Source organism: Engystomops pustulosus, chromosome 7, assembly GCF_040894005.1.
Source record: "Engystomops pustulosus chromosome 7, aEngPut4.maternal, whole genome shotgun sequence".
Classification (NCBI taxonomy): domain Eukaryota; kingdom Metazoa; phylum Chordata; class Amphibia; order Anura; family Leptodactylidae; genus Engystomops; species Engystomops pustulosus.
The window spans coordinates 38,119,676-38,140,530 of NC_092417.1; the positions used below are offsets into that span (position 1 = coordinate 38,119,676).

The 20,855-nt window shown below is 40.4% G+C and overlaps 1 protein-coding gene across 1 annotated transcript in view; it reads right to left on the reverse strand.

Moving 5' to 3' along the window:
* GALNT16 (polypeptide N-acetylgalactosaminyltransferase 16) overlaps positions 1-9,215 on the reverse strand; it is a 76,776-nt gene extending 67,561 nt beyond the window's left edge. Inside the window, exon 1 of the mRNA XM_072115488.1 lies at positions 8,824-9,215. Coding sequence (XP_071971589.1) covers positions 8,824-9,003 — 180 coding nt within the window. The 5' untranslated portion in view covers positions 9,004-9,215. The remainder of the gene's footprint in view (positions 1-8,823) is intronic.
* Between the last annotated feature and the right edge of the window lie 11,640 nt (positions 9,216-20,855).

Consider the following 20,855-nt stretch of genomic DNA (forward strand, 5'->3'; position numbering starts at 1 on the left):
AGAAACGTTGAACTTCTTTCCATTGCTTAGCTCCACCAATACTGTTTTCCACTCTGAGAGCCACAGCATCTAGGTTTCTTTCAGCAGACTTGCAAAAACTGCAAATTACCAATTCAGGCTGGAGAGATGAAAATTGCTGGAATTATATTGCAGGGGGATTACAATATCGGTCCCAAGCCTTCTATGGGGTCCATGGCCACCAAACTGTAAACTGAGAAGGACCTTTAACCATGAAATCCTCATACATCTATTCATGTTCTCGATACACAGTAGCCATTTCAGGACTTTTGAAGGTCCTAAAACCTTAGATTGAAAGCAGGTAGAATGGACACATCCTCCATTCCCCAAGAAGCTTTTTTCTATAACCATAAGTGGTAAGTGATTTCTGGACTTGTAGCGGCTATTATATTCATAAGGCCCAGGACAAATGACAGTCTAAAGCATAGATAATTAGGCATTTTATCAATCTGTACTACAGATTTGTCCAATCAGAGCTTAACTTTAATTTTCCGAAATCTGTTCATACAGCTGAGCCCTGATAGGTTTCCATTGATAACTAGTACATTATTACCTTAGACCAGTGATGGCGAACCTTTTAGAGGCCGAGTGCCCAAACTACAACAAAGACCCGCTTATGTATCGCAAAGTGCCAACACATAAATTTAATTTGTGATTTATACTCCCTTCTCTGTCAGTTTCCATTGATACCATCACCCAGAGGACACCAGGTAGTCCTATATTCACCAGAAAATAGTCCCAGGTAGTCCTGTCACTTTAAAATAGCTATGTGCACAGCAAGTCCTGGGCTGTCTGGGACTGCAGGAAGATGCCTGGAGTCATCTCTGGTGATGGCCTGAGTGCCCACAGAAAGGGCTCTGAGTGCCACCTCTGGCACCCGTGCCATAGGTTAGCCATCACTGCCTTAGACACTTTTGATAAATCTCCTCCATTTGCATGGAAACATATTATCAGACATCTAATAAGCAAATACATTAGGGTGAAATTTATGTGCAAAAAAAAGTTCACAGATGATGTAAAGTGAAAACAACCAAATGATTTTGAAAGTGAAGTCAGCGCCAATGCTGTTCCTGCCCACAACCCAGCTGTATACATCCACCCACACTGCCCAACGACTGAAGAGACTTGGCAAAAATATAGATGTTGTTATTATGGGGGGTTCTCATTGCTGTTGTATGTAGTTCATTAAACAGAGTACATGATGTAATATGTATTTTATATTTTAAGATGAGTTAGTCCTTAAAGGGTTATTGCCACAAAGACAAGACTCTTATATATACTCATAATAACAAGATAACACATTCTCTAATTCACTGTTATTAACGAAGCAGCATTTCTTAGATATAATTCCAACTTGTCTCTGGTGTGTAAAATCTTGGCTGCCCCTGGATATGACCAAAAATCTTCTGACTATGGTTGGATTCTTCCCACGTATAGCTTCTCTTGTCTGCACACTACAGTGCTCTTTGCCTCATGCCCCTTCCCCCCCCCTGCATTACAAAACCAGTTCATACACAGACACTTCCTGCCACCAAGTAACAGTGTGCAGAGGCTTACACGCTACAGACAGATAAAGTCTTTACAGCAGGGCTGACTGTGTGTTTTATTGATTAGGTTAATTAGCAGAGCTGAGAGTGTCATTGTGATTTATATTCATTTCAGGGATCTCATCCTCTCTGATCTTGCTGTGTCAGATACTAGTAGAATGTTTAGAAGCTACATAAAAGTGTAGATAAACCTGTACCGTGATAATCTAAGCACATTATCAGCACACTGTATCTCACGGCCCTAGAGGAATCGTGAAGTGTCTGCTTAGAGAGTCCCCGCCCACACTCTGGAATCTTACACTGACCTGTCTAGTGAGTGATAAGACTAAAAGCAGCTAAAACTGAGTAAAATTGTAAAGTAAGGTGTTAAAATGATCTTTATTGTATAAAAATCACCAGGGGATTAAAATTTGAGAACTTTCTTTCATGGGAAAACCCCTTTAAGTTTAACGATTAAAGCTGTAATTAGTCAGTAAAATCCCTTTAAATAATGATAGTGCTCTACCTTAAACCCCTTTTATTATGTTCTTACCTTTCCACTTATAAGAGATTTGCAAAGATCAAAGCAGACCAAATTGAGATTCATTATAACCTTGCATCTAATGCTTCTATATGATCATAGAGAGACACACAAAAGTTTTTTTGCGCAATGGCGCTGAGAATAAATTGCAGCATGCATCGTTTTATGCAGCTTGGCCTACTGCCAAGAGAAGACACAAAAAAGCATCAAAACCCCCATATTATTCATATACTTTTTTTGCATTATTTGGACTCTACCCTTTACTGTGTAATGTCACGACTGTGTCATCCAATTGATGGTCCTGTGTGTTTGTTTAGTTATATTTGGATATGTATGTCTTTAGTCTTTACTGTATTAATGTAAAAAAATATATTTCAATAAAACATAAGTTGAAAATAAACCCCACCATATTAAAGAAGTTGTGTGACTAATTTGAAAACTGGAATAAACGCAAAAAATGATGTAGCAAAAATAAAAAAATAAAATTGTTCATCTGGCAATCTGGTCTCAGCTACTAACGGTCCATAGAAGACTGGAAACTATGAAGTCCCATTTGGGGTCCTGTCACCACATTAGTCTAAAAAATTTTTAGTCTGGAAGGCTACTCCCCAAGATAGAAAAGTCACATGCATGATCGCAATGGGAAATATTGCATGCAAAAAGTCCAGCTGCATCCCTAGCCTTAAAAGGAACCTGTCACCAGGGACCTCATTCTCACAAAAGACAGGTTACAGAAGCCAATTACACTTGCAGTGTAAATATGTCTTTCTGCTTTCTCTAAGCATTTACATTACAATATAATTGTATCAGAATCCTCTGTTTAGTCCTAGGGGTTGAGCTTGGCCCCCCACCTTTGTTCTCTCGTACAGCTCCTCCCTCCCCCACTGATGTCAGTTCACCAGGCTGTGAGCTCGGTAAAGGAGCAGGAGGGAGGAGCTGTACAGGAACACAAAGGTGGGGACCATTAGCTGAGGAGTCTGCATCACAGACAAGTCATATGTTGTTTTTTGAAATGCATCCAAACCAAAGCCCAACCCCTAGGACTACACAGAGGATTCTGTCAGGGTGCAAGGTAATTTTTAACACACAATTATATTGTAATGCAAATGCTTAGAAAAGGCAAAAATAAATACTTACAATGCAGCTGTAATGGGCTTCTGTAACTGTCTTTAGTGAAAATGAGGTCCCTGGTTCCCTTTATAAGGGGTGGCTATTTATACAAAACTTTATCCAGGTAAAAAGATATCAGTAGACCTCTTCAACCTCTTATATGAGAGCGGTTATAAACAGTAATGATTACAAGGCCTCCTTCATCCACTACAGCAGGACCCAGACATTGTAGGAAGTCCCAAGTCCTGATGCGTTGGAGTCACATGACATGAGGCATTGGGGAAGTTTATCACGGTAAGCATAATATGGATGACCCTATTAAGATCTTATATTTACCCTGTTAAAGTTTTCTATGGACAACCCATTTAGACTTTGTATTTATGTGTATATAGGAATAACACTGTTTCCAGTCATTATGTGCCTTATAATCTTTATTTTCTATCAACTCTCATCCCTTCGGTCTCATTTTTATGAAAAGTTTGTTAAATATGACTTGCCATTTAATGATTAATTGTTAAATAATTTGATTTAGTGAGGGTTCAGTCAGATCAATACAGATGTGGGCATATTCTGCATAATCTCCAGCAATGTTTATCATGTCAAATTGGACACGTTCACATAGAGTGATTTTCCCACTGATTCTTCCAAAAATCCTTTTTATGAAGTGGATCTTATTCATTTCATTGTAAAATCCATACAGTCATTTATACAGGAAGTTATTTTTCTGCCATTGATCTGAAATCTGTGCTGCAGAAAAATAAAGTAATGAAATCTAAAATTTACACGTAGCTTGAGGCAGTTGGGCCCTGGGTAAAAACGCCTCTGTGGGCCCCTTTGCAGCAAACACATGCAGCAGCATTAAAAATTTAGAAACAAACTAAAATAACTGAATGGGCCCCCCATTAGCTCTGGGCCCTGGCACTTGCCCAGGTATTCCTGATGCTAGCGCCAGCCCTGGCTCGAGGCCACATTCGCTATGGAATCACAACATGTCAAGCTGCAAACCTATCACACAAATCTGACGGTCCAGCTGATGCTGTTCCACAATGGAATTTTTGCAACACAAAATCCTTCATATGAACATCCAGGTTATTTGGATTTCAAATTAGGAAGCAGTTTGTAAGAGGAAACTAACAGATCCATTATATGTAAGTCAAAGAGGTACACAATTGGTTTGTGTCATGAATCAGGCTATATAACAGAACCAATGTGAATCCAGTATTACGTATGTCTTAAGGCTGTTCTTATAGCAGTCATCCTATGTACAGTCAAGCACATCTAGATCAATACAGTTGTATCCAGCTGTATTCCGCATGTATTCTATAAATACTCGAAAATGAACATTTTGCTAATGAAAAACAAAATCATTGATGTCCTTCCAGTTATAATAATATGCACATTTAAATGGGGAATCAATGTAATTCCTGGAATTTTCTCATGCATGTTCATGAACCCTATGGGCATTATGACGACACAGCGCATCAATAAATCAATCAAATCTTAAGGCCTTTTTTTAACATCAGTCTAATAGTATATATTTTCCGCTGCCTGAACATGCAGGTCACCGTTTCCATTGTGCTACACAGACAAAAAGCCATTTATCTGGGAACATTTTAGATGTCAAGGTTTAATCAAAAGACCAGGCTACAAGGTAACATAGTATAAGATCCGGCTAAGGATTAACGGAAGGATCTAAAGCTTCCTACAGAAACGTTTGTCACATATGATTTCCTGGGTATATATTAATAACGTTTCAGGGGTCAGCCATGAAAAATAGACTTGACAATTCAGGTTAAGCGTAATTCTCATGGTTCCCAAGTGTCTGTCTGCTTTCAGCTACAAAGTCCGCAGCAGATTTCATAAAAAGCCAGGAGACGTACAATCACATTTCTTGAACACTAGCTGCCATGGATACCAGAACACATAATATCAGCATGTACACATAGAGATTAAAAACTATCCACCCCCACACATCTTCAGAATGACCCAAGCCTGCCACCTGTACCAATGGGGAGAGGATACAATTCCCAAGTAACACGATTTCTCTTTCCTAGCATGTAAAGTGTAGATTTACTACGTGATAGGCGTAAGAAAGCAGTCCATACACTCAAAGCATCTAGTGGTAGGGATGTAACCCTACACATATCCACCATCCACATATACATAAACGTCATCCAATGGCATCCTAATTTAAAGATTTGGGTTGATAATTATTCAGGAATTATACGCAAACCAAAGTAACGACCATCATTTGAAAATGCTAGTGAATGGCGTGACAGGCCAAATACATGAACACAATACTATTTCTGGTTAATAGTTTCTCCTACATGTTAGAGGTCAGAAAAATTAGCAAAAACAGAAAAAAATCAATGATGTTTTCTATTGGATAAAAAATATAATTTAATGTGATCTCTAAGGAAGAAGTAACCAAATAAAATGGTATTTATCGCTTCCTATTTCTCCAATGCTCTCTACTGCCGCCTTGTACTTCCGGGGTTTCTCCGGACTCCACAGGAAACACTAGTCAATGAAGTCTGGAGTAGTGATCCACCTTAGCCAGAGATTGGCCTCACCCTACACTTCCTGAATGTCTCCAGACTCCACAGGAAACACTAGTCAATGAAGTCTGGAGTAGTGATCCACCTTAGCCAGTGATTGGCCTCACCCTACACTTCCTGAATGTCTCCCGACTCCACAGGAAACACTAGCCAATGGTTTCTGGAGCAGTGATCCGCCTTAGCCAGGGATTGGCTTCAACCTACACTTCCTGAATGTCTTCCGACTCCACAGGAAACACTAGCCAACGGTGTCTGGACCAGTCATCTGTCTTAGCCAGTGATTGGCCTCACCCTATACTTCCTGAATGTCTCCCGACTCCATAGGAAACTCTAGCCAACGGTGTCTGGAGCAGTGATCTGCCTTAGCCAGTGATTGGCCTCACCCTACACTTCCTGAATGTCTCCCGACTCCTTAGGAAACACTAGCCAACAGTATCTGGAGCAGTGATCTGCCTTAGCCAGCGATTGGCCTTACCCTACACTTCTTGAATGTCTCCCGACTCCACAGGAAACACTAACCAACGGTGTCTGGAGCAGTGATCCGCCTTAGCCAGTGACTGACCTCAACTATACTTCCTGTATGTCTCCCGACTCCACAGGAAACACTATCCAAGGGTGTCTGGAGCAGTGATCTGCCTTAGCCAGTTATTGACTTTAACCTACACTTCCTGAATGTCACCTAACTCCACAGGAAACAATAGTCAACAGAGATTGATACAGTGATCTGTCTTAGCCAGTGATTGACCTCATCCTACACTTCCCGAATGTCTCCCGACTCCACTGGAAACACTAGGAGAGGTTGCTAAGCCAATGGGTATCTGGCACAGCGATCTGCCTTAGCCAGTGATTGGCCTCACCCTGGATTTCTGGAGTGTCTCCCGACGCTGCAGGAAAAGCAAGGAAAGTAGCAGTGATCTACCTGAGCAAGTGATTGGCCTCATCTAGTACTTCCTGTAGTGCTGGGAGACACCCATGAAGTGCAGTCTAACAGGGAAGGGGAGTGACGGAATCACAACAGTAGGGAAGTGGGAGATACTAGGTATCCTTTATATTTTATTATGTTATTGGATGACACATGTAAGGCCCCTATACAAGGACCTATGATCAGTAACAAGTTTAGTTAGATGTTTTTTCTATGAGCGACGAGCAGACATTAGTCATTTGTTGGACGATTGCATATCATATATTATAAATTTAGGACAGGTGTTCAATATCCGATTGGTAGGGATCCAACACCTGGTTAACCCACCAATAGACTGCTGGAAGGTGTCATGGCACTCCTGTGAGGGCCCCTTCTGTTTCACAGGTCAGTGAGGTCACATACAGTCATCGCATGGCCTCTGTCCAGCTTAGTCTCAGTGACGTAGTACAGTGGCTGTGGTTGGTAGGAAGTGCTGAGAGTGCAGGTCCCAGATTACCCCTCTAAATCTCATCCACTACATGGAGTTAGCAACCAAGGATATCACTGTGGCTAACCGTCTGTGATTCGGACACATGGGTCCCTCCTGGCCATAATACTGAGACTGACCTGTCTCTTTTAAACCCTCATGGGTACAGTCCAGGCCCCTGTATTCTCATACCACTGTAAATATGTATAATGTATCTTTAACAGTGACTCTCAAAGCAAAATTGATGGTGTATTCTATAGCATACAAATACCCTATTCAGTGCAGTTTGATCTGCTGTCCTTGCAATAGGATGGAATTGATTCAATAGAAGTGCTACCTGATAGGTTGGATCTATCGATTTCTAGGAAGAAAAAAGTCCCGGAGCATTGACAAAAAGTTGCATCCTTAATCAATATTGATCTGTAATAGAGATTTTTGGTTGAACACCTCCTTTAAACAGCTTTTTTATTACCATTATAGCATCACTGTTGTAAGTTCATTCTCTATATGGTGGTGAGAAATATGACATTTGCATAATGAGTGTCCATATATTACAGTGTAAATTTGTTTTGCCTCCACTAGCATCAATACGAGCAGCAGAAGATTTTTACTAACTTGAATCACACATTTCTAGATGCTTCATCACACTTGTGGATTACTTACAGTATAAATATCAAAAAAACTTACAGAATGCACACATGTAAAAGCAGCAAAAATACAAAAATTACAGGCAGTCCTCGACTACAAAAATTACAGGTGGTCCCCGACTTAAGAACACCCGACTTACAGACGACGCCCAGTTACAAACGGACCCCTAGATGTTGGTAATTTACTGTACTTTATCCTTATGCTACAATAATCAGCTATAACAGTTATTAAATGTGTCTGCAATTAAGCTTTATGGTTAATCCTGGTTCTTATGACAATCCAACATTTTAAAAATCCAATTGTTACAGAGACCAAAGAAAATTTTGGCTGAAGTTACAATTATAAAATATACAGTTCCGACTTACATACAAATTTAACTTAAGAACAAACTTACAGAACCTATCTTGTACGCAACCCGGGGACTGGCTGTAATGCCAATTCTATCTATACTACATTACGTCACCTGTGTTGGACCTGTGGTTCTCTTCATGCTGTGACTACAACTCTTATTGTACATTTTGGGATTTGTAATTTTGGCAACATTTGGAAAGCCACCGGTTCGAGTCCTCCTTATTGTATCCATCGAGTTATCAATGGAGGGATACTTACAGGTCATTACAATGAATGAACTCAGGATAAAAATAGAAGACAATCTATTTTAAGAGCAAGAATCGACAGAACATAGATGATTTATTGTCGGGGGAATACCCCAAACTCATTATCAGGCATTCCGTATAGAATATGGGAAGGAGTACAGGCAATAAGTTTTGGGGATAAGGATTTCTAATCCTGGATGCCTGGAATGCAGCGAGAAGTTACACCGGGGAGGAGACTTTATGTACCACATATGAAAGATGAAGCTACACATCTGCTTGACTGTTCCAGCGGATAAGATGTTACAGTTTTAGAAACCTTACAGGGAATGAGTCTGTTCCAGCGATTCAGTAAAGAAATCTTTGTTCAGAGAAACCTAGGGACCAGTCGTCACCCCCCTCCCCCTTGATGGGTATACATGATAAGGTGCTGATACTTACAGCCCCAGGGCTGGTCCTGTCCTCCCGGTGCCCCTCCTGCCTCACTGCTGCCCGGCTTTTGCCCGGTGATCTGCTGGATGTTGCAGGATGGGGTTTGTTGTCCTGCCATAGGTAGTAGAAGGTGCCCAGGATCCAGGCTACAGTCAGGATGGCGATGGCATTAGCCCTGATCCTTCTCATGCTTACTGCAGGCAGGATGATAGAGATTTGTATGAATGGGGGAGGTGAGAGGCTACAAGCTCCTTTACATTCTCCCCCAGCCGGTGGTGGATCTACCCCCAGTGATGTCCTCCTCTCCTGCTGCTGCCTCCCCTCTCCCCTATATCCCTCTGTCTGCCTCACTCTCTCTCTCTATCTCCCTCCCTTCTCTCTGCTCTCACTCAGCTGTTTGTTTTAGCTCAGTCCTGCAGAGAGAGTACAACCTCCTCAGGGTCCTAATGTCCACCCTGCCAGTCACATGGAAATATGTGCCACCCCACATCACACTCAGCACATACCCATAGGTAACAACACTGAAAGACAGGAAGAAAAAAAGAATAACCGTTCTAGGGATTTTTTGCAAAATGTTGGAATTATATTACATAAAATTATACACAAGCAAAATTACAAAAGTTATAGAAGACGAAAAAGTTTATTATTAATATATAACTATGATACAGAAGAGCATGTCCAGAGATTATAATAATAATAGTCTTTATTTACATAGAACCATCATATTCTGTACTGTAGTACTTTACAAATTACAACATAGTCATATGGAACAACAGGAGTGAGGGCCCTGATCACAAGAGCTTAGAGTCTATGAGGATGAGGGGGTGACACAAGAGCTTACAGTCCATGAGGATAAGGGGTGACACAAGAGCTTACAGTCTATGAGGATAAGGGGGTGACACAAGAGCTTACAGTCTATGAGGATGAGGAGGTGACACAAGAGCTTACAGTCTGTGAGGATGAGGGGGACACAAGAGCTTACAGTCTATGAGGAGAAAGGGGTGACACAAGAGCTTACAGTCCATGAGGATAAGGGGGTGACACAAGAGCTTACAGTCTATGAGGATAAGGGGGTGACATAAGAGTTTACAGTCTATGAGGATAAGGGGGTGACACAAGTGCTTATATTCTATGAGGATGAGGGGGTGACACAAAAGCTTACAGTCTATGAGGATGAGGGGGTGACACAAAAGCTTACAGTCTATGAGGGTGAGGGGGTGACACAAGAGCTTACAGTCTATGAGGATGAGGGGGTGTCACAAGAGCTTACAGTCTAACAGATGAGGGGGTGACACAAGAGCTTACAGTCTATGAGGATGAGGAGGTGACACAAGAGCTTACAGTCTATGAGGATGAGGGGGTGACACAAGAGCTTGCAGTCTAACAGATGAGGGGGTGACACAAGAGCTTACAGTCTAACAGATGAGGGGGTGACACTTGAACCTGTCACCAGCCACCATCCTATATACAAAGTCCAGGGTAAAGGGACTGCTGGGAGGAGGACACAGGATGGGTTATTAAAGAGAGTTGGAGTTTCATGTCGTTAGGGTGTGATAGGCCATCCTAAAAAGATGGGGTTTAGCTCTGAAGCTTTGAAGGTTGGGCATTAGTCATATAGTTTGGGGTAGGGCATTCTAGATAATTGGTGCAGCTCTAGAGAAATCCTGGAAACATGCATGAAAGATTTGAATTAAGGGAATAATCTAAGATCACTGGCAGATTGAAGAGCACAGGCTGGGCGATAGACTAAGATGAGAGCGGAGAGGTAGGGAGGCGTAACATTATGCAGGGCTTTGTGGATGATATTTCATATGAATTTTTATAGACTTTTTCCATGGGCTAAAAAATGATGCCTTAGGTATTTGCAAGGAATCTGCTCTTCTTTGTGGATTTGAAATCTGAAAAAAAAATCATTTTGTGGATTTTAATCACTAAATTTCTAATTTTTTGGGTGGGGTAATCAGTATTTCAGTATTCCCACTGTCTCCAAGGAGTTCTGTCAGGATTCTGTGCCTCCAAGCAAGTGACTTGTAAAGTCACATTTGGGCCAGGCATTAGCATAAGCTATAGTTTTGTATACCATTTTTGGTCATGTCAGATATTTTTATTCCTTTTTTAGTAACATGGAAAAAATAGCAATCCTGACATTGTCTCGCCTGTGACATGTGTTCGCCATGTGGGATCAATGACATGGAATTTATCATAGGGATTCTAAGAATGGCTGAATTCTGGATAAACAATACCTATAGAAGATGTTTATTTTTTATATAGAATTTCTCATTTCAATAGTACAATATAAAATATATTTGGTAGGAGTCAATATGAATGTGTGTTTGTTTCCACTAGTTATTTGTATTAAGCAAAAAAGATTTGATTCCTTTTTTTAAAAAGTTTACTGAAATGTTTTTTTTTTTAACTGTGAAATTTTTTAAGTGTTTTCTTTAAGTCCCACTAGACTTGACGCTGTATCCTTTTTATTACTAATTGGTTTGCATTATTTTAGTCAATATTATACTTTCTTTATACAATTATTTCTTAATACAATTTATTTTTGGGAAAACAAGAGGAGTTTTTGCTGTTTATCTAATTTCCATCTGCCTCAAAAATACGATACTGTGTTGCTTGCGTTTAAACTGAGTCTTACTATTTTCCTACATTTTTTATAAATGAATACTGTTTTATTATGTATAGAATAAGTTTTATTATGTATTGTTTTCATCGACAGATACCTTGGCCTTGTTTTCACCCTTCTCATAGATACAGACGGTCCCTGGGTTACATACAAGATCGGTTCTGTAGGTTTGTTCTTAAGTTGATTTTGTATCTAAGTCGGAACTGTATATTTTACAACTGTAACCCCAGCCAATTTTTTTTTTTCTCTGTGACAATTGAATTTTAAAAATGTTGGATTATCATAAGAACCAAAATTAACAACACAGTTTAATTGCAGACACATTTGATAACTGTTATAGCTGTTATTGTAGCTTAGGGCTAAAGTACAGTAAATTACCAACATCCAGAGTTCCGTCTGTAACTAGGGGTTGTATGTAAGTTGGGTGTTCTTAAGTAGGGGACTGCCACCAGAAGTCTAAAGCAAACACCACTTTTCTTTTGCTCTAGTTTTTTCCTCTATCCATTTGACAAGGAACTTTACTCATAAAAAATCTTGGAGATTTATTTCATATACAAAGAGTTTCTTACCGCAGCCAGTGTTCTAACAAATAGAGAACTTTATCCATCCATTGTGTTGAGGAAGACACAATCATCTGTTGACTTTATAATCTCCATTTCCATAGAGAACTTGGCTATGGAAGAAATTACTAATAATATACAATCATCAATGTATCCACACCAAGATGTATTAGAGGTTAAGAACCGCAGGATTTCTTTTGATTTGACGTCTTTGATGGTTTTAGTAAATGTAAACATTAGATGTACTCCTCTCATTTTGTGTAAGGGTGCCCTGACGTGGAGATGTACAAGAAGTAAAAATAATCTACAATCTATTGTTAATTGATGAGTGTGAAGCAACAATGTATCACATTAACATGGACAAATTATTGATCAGAAAAGGTCATCAATATTTGATCAGCTGTATAAACACTATAATGTAGATGGAGCTGGAAGCAGATGGCTTTGTCCAGTGTGAAGTAGTATGCGGTGTTATGCTCAACTCCTATTGAAGTTAATGCAAATCCAATCTACTGTAAAATTGCACACTACCACTCAACAGTCAACAGAGCCATCTGTTTCCATCTCCTTTCACTGTATAGTACAGGGTCTGTCAGCGGTCCCAAACAGTCCCAGTATCAGATATTCATGATCTATCCAGAACATTCATGATTCATGATCTATCCAGAAAGGTGAACATTTTAGAGAGTGTCCAAATGTCCAAAATGTGTTTGGATGATGATGAGTTCTGCTGGAGTTAAAGATTGGGGGATACTGCAGGCCATGCCTGGCTGATTTTGTACATGTCTCCTTTTATTGTATAATTGACCCACTATAATGATACGTTATTGTATGTGTCTGTTTTTTGTTATAAAATCAATAAAAACAAGTTTGGTTTAAAAAAAAAATGTCCAAAATGTGACACAAAACCCACTAACTTTTCGTAAAGTGTCAACATGGCAATCTAAACAGTAATTTAACTTTCTCCCTGCTCTGCCACAGCTCGTAATAGTATCAGTGTCCCGAGGATCCCAATACCATTGAAAGAAGAAATTACCCCTTTGAACAGAAGGAACTACGTGGCCTCAAGCAAGTTCTACAAAGCTCCAAACTAACCCTGTCCACACCTCCTCGCTATTCCTACAGCCCAAGATGGGTGACTTTGGTATAGTGCGGCACTACCTGGACTGCCTAGGGCTACAGGAAGATGCCATGTCTTGCAAGCTCTATGCCTGGCAGTCAGCCCACAGAGAGGCCTCTGATTGCCACCTCTGGCACCAGGGTCATAGGCTAGCCACCACTGGGATAGTCCATCAAAAGAGAAATTGTCTCAAACCCTATTATTAACAATCAATCTGCACCCAATTTTCTGAACTCCAGTGTTTAAAAATAAAGATTCCACCATTCCATCTATGTGTAATAATAATAATAATTCTTTATTTATATAGCGCACACAGATTACGCAGCACTGAACAAAGCTTGTCAAATTGGGGCTCACAATCTAAACAGTGCTGGTCCTACCTGGCATAGAAATAAAACGCGGCACAGCCACCCGACGGATACATCAAAAGGCCGGAGCCACTTGTAACCGACTGCATCTGAGAATTATTATATTATAATTTAATAATAATTATAACACATTACAATGGATTACACTAGTGGTTGATGCAATTTCTGTTACATTGTTTCACCTATTACAATAAACATTGAGCATTTTTGACTATACAGCAGCTTTGGGGTAAATTTACAAGTGAGGACACACTGCATTTTACAGTGTAGAATATCTTTGATGAATGAGAAGAGTGCATGGTTGTTAGTGAACACATAACACTACTGTTAGACTGTTCTGGTCTTTGGACTAAGATCTGAGGTGCAGTATCCATGATTGACCACTACACAATGAATGGCACTGTGCTTCCAGTTCTGTATCATGTGTTTGTTTGGCAGAGGTTGAGAACAGATCACTGGGTGTGCCAGGTGTTAGATCCCAAAATAATAATAATTATCCTAAAAGCACATCTTCAATATCTTGAAGTTGCAAAATTCCTCTAAAGGGACATTGTCACTAGATTTTACCCCGCTAAACTAGCAATCCCTTCAGGTAGGGTATAAAATGTCCTTTCTAGAATTCCCTTTTTTTTGTGAAATCTCACTTGCTTACTTATAAAGAAAAATCTCCTCAATGTCATGTGAAAATGAGCAGTGAAGAGATATATTTTACATAAGATGAGTTCTGTTTGGAGGCTGCAGGGGGAGTGTCACTTCAGTCACCCCTATCTTTGGTTCTATAGCACCCAGAAACATGGGGACAGATTTACTTACCCGGTCCGTTCGCGATCCAGAGGCGCGTTCTCTGCGGTGGATTCGGGTCCGGCCAGGATTCACTAAGGTAGTTCCTCCGACGTCCACCAGGTGGCGCTGCTGCGCTGAAAAGCATCGGAACGCACTGAAATTCACCGAGTGAAGTGAAGTGAAGGTAAGCGCGTCCCAAGCAACACTTTTTTTGTTTTAAATGCGGCGTTTTTTCCGAATCCGTCGGGTTTACGCTCAGCCACGCCCCCGATTTCCATCGCATGCATGCCGGCGCCAATGCGCCACAATCCGATCGCATGCGCCAAAATCCCGGGGCAATACAGGGAAAATCGGCGCAAATCGGAAATATTCGGGTAACACGACGGGAAAACGCGAATCAGGCCCTTAGTAAATGACCCCCATGGTGTCATTTTAAAAACACATATGTTATTTTTCAGATTTCATCAGTTTCATCGTTTTTTTTTTACTTTTTGTATCTCCAGTTCTGTAGATCACAGAAGCACAAGTCTGATGTGATCTGAAAGATGAGATGCTTATCTTTCATATTATACCAGCTTGGTTCTAGCTACTATAGAACCAAAGATAGTGGCGTCTAAATAGCCATCCCCCTGCATGCGCTAAACTTAACTCATCTCAGCAAACATGACACCTCTTTGTTGATTTGCATATAACTATGGAGGAGATTATTTATAGTTAAAAACAATTAAGTTTTCACATAATCTAGAGAATTCTAGTAAGGACATTTCAACCCCTACCTGGGGGAGGGGGTCTGGTAGTTTAATGGGGTAAAACCTGGTGACAGGTCCCCTTTAAATAACGGAGCAGCTCATCATCTTGTCAACTCTCAAGGTTTCTCTATTGAATTTTATTTTTGCCTTGGCTTACAACTTGCATTTTATACCTTTTTTCATACTTTATTTATTACCTGATGCTCTTGTTACCATAGAAATGCAACAAATGATTTTATTTTTGAACAATTTCAATAAACCTGCATTGTTACTTTTCCTATTGTATCCTATTTTCTCCAGTAGTTGTTGACCAGCCATTGTGTTAGATATTTGTTAGATATTCCTATCTGTGACAATGACATTGGTGAAGGGGTTATATTGTTTCATTGTGGCTACGTGGATATTTTGTTACATTATCAGTACATATTATAAGCTGTATAACAGGCTTTCACAAATAACATAGTTTGGGTTGATACAGCTATGTCTCAGATTTCATGGTGTGACATAATCTGCATGTAACACGATCAGATCATAATCACATTTACTATAACCTGTGCACAAATCCTTCATTAGCGTAAATCAAATTAGAATGCAAAATGCGATTATAATTCCTGAAAATGAAAGCAGTGACTTGAAAGAGATGTAAATTTCATAAAATCATCCAATAATCAAGACTTTTACTTTCCGTGTTCTAACAGAATATTAAAATCAAAGTCATGTGGGAAAACAGATCTCTGAATGTGACTTGTTTACCCATATATAGCAACCAACACAATTGTTTGGAGCAGCCCCAGATCTGACCACAAGCTACGGCATAAACACCTTAATAGTACAGGATAGCAAGTCACAGTCTTGTTTAGGCCAGATGCAGACAAGTGTGTTAAGCCCATGGAAACAGACCTGTATGTTGGTCCATTCCCACTGAATGAAGATATTGCACAGGATGGGAGTCCTTGCATTATACAGAAATATGATGCAATGACTCCCTGTCTGCTGCTCTAACTGCAGCACTGACACTAACAGTTCTCACAGTTCCAGCGTCATGTTCAACGTTTTCAGTCCATGGGATCAGACCAGCATACGAGTCCCTTTCCAAAGGCTTAATACGTTAGTCATGTGGAAAACCCTCACAGGCTGAGCTGTCTCCACACAAAGCGGGTGCTTGCTGCACTATACAACAGACACCCGCTGTTTACATCCAGTACCGATTTAAAGGAAACCTAACACTTGAAGTGGTAGGTGTAAGAAGGATATACCGAGCACCAGCTCAGGGTGAGCTGGTGCCGGAGGTTATCTTTGTTAGTGTTTTAAAACACTTTTTAAACTTTATAGCCGAAGCTGCTTGGCGCACGGAGGTACGCACTCTGCGCACCATACACTGGTCTCTCCTTCACTTCATATGTAGCCGCGCACACGGTCGCGCGCTTGGTGCGCCGAAGCAGCTTCGGCTATAAAGTTTAAAAAGTGTGTTAAACCGCGATACAGCGGTTTAAAACATTAACAAAGATAACCTCCGGCACCAGCTCACCCTGAGCTGGTGCTCGGTATTTCCTTCTTACACCTACCACTTCAAGTGTTAGGTTTCCTTTAAAGGAAATCTGCCAGTTGTTTTCATGCATTGTGAACCAAACATACCTTGAGAATGCTGTAGCGACACTGATGCATGAAACATATCTTGTTTAATCTCTGAATTGAGGGGTTTTGCTGTTTTTTGCTGTTATAAAATTATGATAATGAGACTCTGTCTCTCCTGTGGCTGCCCAGGAGCTTCTCCTCTCACCCTAATTATGCAGTGCTCCAGCCCTGTCCTGCCCAGCATAAACTGAGAATATGTATTCTCTGTGTTGTCCCTGGCAGGCAGAAGTAATCAATAGCTGCACCATCCCCCTGTTGCTGTATATGAGTCATCCAGCTCCGGTTGATTAGTCCTGTCTGGACTAAACCCAGCTTTCCCAATGTCCTGAATTTTATCATTTTTTTTACCAAAACCACTTGGATCAGGTATTAAACAAGATATGTTTATGCATCAGTGTCGCTACAGCATTCTCAAGGTATGTTTGGTTCACAATGCATAAAAACAAATAGTAGATTTCCTTAACCTTTTAAGTGGCTCAAGCAAATCCGCCTGCAGGAGGTATTTGTTAGCTGCCATTTTGCCTGGGATAGTCCCCCCCCTGCCCCCAGGGCATCATTGGAGAGTAATGATATTTTGATATGACAGAAGTAAGCCTCTCTGAGACTCCCATGGCTGTCATAGAACAATGTGAGATCCAACTGCATGTACAAGGAAGGAGTAATTTGGGCCCCAAAGCAAAATCTATCATAACTTGATTATATTATTCATAGTTTGTCTCTTAAATATAGTGAAAAGTCACCTTATGGGCCTCCTAAGGATCTTGGGTAAATCTGCCACATTGGGGCTCATTTACTTACCCGTCCGGAGGAGCTCAAGGAAAGTGCATTGTCCGGCGATCGTGCACTCGGCCGCGATTCACTAAGATTGTGCGCCCGATATCCTGCATGCGTCGCTTCCCCACTCAGGTCCAACAGTTTCACCATCTTCTTCCTGGTGCATGTAAGTGCATTGTCTTGCAACACAATTTAAAAGTTAAATCCCGCGCTCGGTTCGAATCAGTCGGATCATCCCCTGATTTCTGTTGCATGAAAGCCAGAGCAGCTGCGCCAAAAAATTTATCGCGTGCGACACAATCCCCTGTTAAATATCAGTCACAGCCGCCAAAACCTGAAAAAAATGTTGGGAAGATCGACGAAAGTGTATCTGTGGACCCTTAGTAAATAAGCCCCATTGTGTTTTTCACTAGCTAATGTTGCCCTTAGATAAAGCGGCACATTCTTAGAGAAAGATTTCCTTAAATATATGATAAGATACAGACACACTTTTATCTTGTGTATACTACCTATAGGAAAGGTCTGACCATTTACTGACAAATGACAACTACTGACACTCCTAGACAGTCAGGGATGTATTTCATGCAAGTAGTCAACTCATCTTCCTGAAGGAATTGATTTCTTGTCACTGGCTGGAGCTGTGTCACCGTGTGTGCCAGTGCTTAATGGTACAGGCGGGAGGATTAGGGCGCTTGCTTGATGGTAATAAAGTAAGACAATACATTATCCCAGCGAGAAATCAGTCAGCGCAACTTTATAGCACGTACAAAATAGAAGCTTATATAGGTAGTGAACATACATATATACGTTTTATGTAAGAAAGTATTTAGAAACATTAAAAAAAATGGTATCATGTATCTAAGTAGCTTGTTTTAGGATACATTTTAATGAAATTGTTAACAAAAAATAACACACCCAGAAGGAGTTTTTGAGATCTATTGAATCTTTCTATGTGTGACTGTAATGATGATTTATGGAAGTGATTACGATATTAGAACAAAAAGAGGAGATTATTGTACAATAGTAAGGCGGCTCTAGGAAACCCTGTCCGGCTGCCTCTAGCCTGGATACAAGATAAGATACTAGGGCAAATTATTCTTCATACAGTGCAGTCTGTACTAGGGTCAGGAAGTAAGAGTTCTCCTCAGTGGTGTAACTAGAAGCTGATGGGCCCCAGTGCAAAGCCCCCCGACTATAATGTATGGTTTATAGTAATGGTCTTCTCATATGGGAAAGTGACACCTTAAGGGCCCCCTTAACCTCTTGGGCCCAGGTGCGTCCACAACCTCTGCACCCCCTCAAGTTACACCCCTGGTTCTCCTTACTGAGACTGCCAATTAAGGTCACCATGTAGGTGTGTAGAATCTAAGGGGGCATTCACATGGCCCCCTTCATAGGAAAATAGCAGCGCACGGCCGCACACTTGGGAAAAGATAGAGCATGAAAGAAGAACAGCCCGTAGTGCGTAGAGGCAGGTCTATAGTGGCTACTGGAGGGATGGCCAAACCTTCGCTCCTGAAACTGTCTCAAGCTACTCCACACCCCCAGTAGAAATTAATTTGTATATTTGACATTTAAACTTTATTTTGGTAGCAGCTTTATTCAAGGATCAGTAAAAAACGGGATGCAGCTGATGCCCGGATGAGGAATCTACCATGGGAAATCTTTCTAAAAGTAGATTCCCTATGGTAGAGTTCCTTAAGAAAAAAAATGTAAAGCACACAAATTTAGTAATTTCACACACATACCAACCCAGGCTAAAAATCCATAAGAGTATTTATCCCAAAATAAAAATAAAGCAAAAACAATGCCTATACTGACATTTTTTAGTCATTCATCACACAAATGATATTTATATGTTTAACTTTATATATTCCTTTTTAAACATACTGCACATAAAGGGTTTATAAAAGTTCAACAGTAGAATATATGAAACCAAAAATTGTGTTAATTGTGATAGAAACTACATCTTGTCCCCAAAAAAACAAGACCCCATACAGTTATGGTGACCGGAAAATACCATTTTTATAGTTTGTAGAAGGTATTGATGGAAAAAAAGAAGCTTAAAGGACATCTAGAAATAGGATCAAGGATTGTTAACTCCTTAACGACTATAAATTTCTTATTTTTCCATTTAAAGAGCTGTGTGACAGCTTGTTTTCTGTGTAAGAAATTGCACTTTATAGTGACGGTATTTAATATTCCATGCCGTGTACTGGGAAGCAGGAAAAAAATTCCAAATGCATTGAAATTGGTGAAAAAACACATTTGCAGCATGTTCTTATGGGCTTGGATTCTATGGCTTTCACTGTCCGCCCCAAATGACATGTCTACTTTATACTTTGGGTCAGTACGATCACGGGGATCATGGGGATACCAAATTAATATAAGTTTTATAATGTTTTCATGAATTTACAAAAATTATATTTTGCCATCTTCTGGCGCTAATAACTTTTTCATACTTTGGTGTACGGAGCTGTGCGTGGTGTCATTTTTTGTGACTTGAGGTGACGTTTTCAATGCTGCCATTTTGTGGAGTGTACGACCTTTTGATCACTATTTATTACATTTTTTATATCTGGTAAAATGGCCAAAAAGTGGAATTTGCAACTTTGGGTGCTATTTTCCCCTACAGTGTTAAATGCGGAGAATAACCGTTATTATATTTTGATAGATCGGACATTTTGGGAAGTGGTGATACCCAATGGGGGGCACTTTAAAACATTGGGCTGTGCTTTCCGGAGACTGATCTCCAATGCCGACAGTCGTGCTTGCGCCAGAATTAGTAAATCCCCCCCCCCAATATGTTTATGGTTTTTACTGTTTGTTTATATCAGTTCTAGGGAAAGGGGGGGGATTTGAATTTTTAGGGTTTTTTTAATTAATTCATTCATTTTTTACTATTTTTCAGACCTCCTACTTCACTTTAACCCTGATTGGTTATCTGATTGATCCTACCATATACTACCATACAGTGTATTTTACTACTCATTTATTACAATTGGCCACAGGCACATTGTAACAAATGGCCAGAAATCTTACAAAGACCCAAGGCTGTCATGGACACAGATCGTTGCTCCTCGTTAACAGCATGGCGAGTACCGATCAAAGCAAATATGGCGCCTTTCTGGCAGCAATCGTAGGGTTAACACTTGCAATCGGTGCTAGCACCGATTGTCGGTGTTACCGGTGGGTGTTTGCTACTATATGCAGCAAACACTTTCCGGGTATGAAGAGGCTCAGCACGTGGGCCGTCTCCCAATACCCGCAGCTGACGTGTGACATAGCTATATGTCACGCATCGTTGAGGGGTAAACCAAGCACGCTGACATGCAGGTGTGTGCTCCCGCAGACAGGATCTGCTTTTCTTTTAGCTTCTTATGCTGTTGTTTTCAAAAATGTTTTTCGCAAATGATCCTG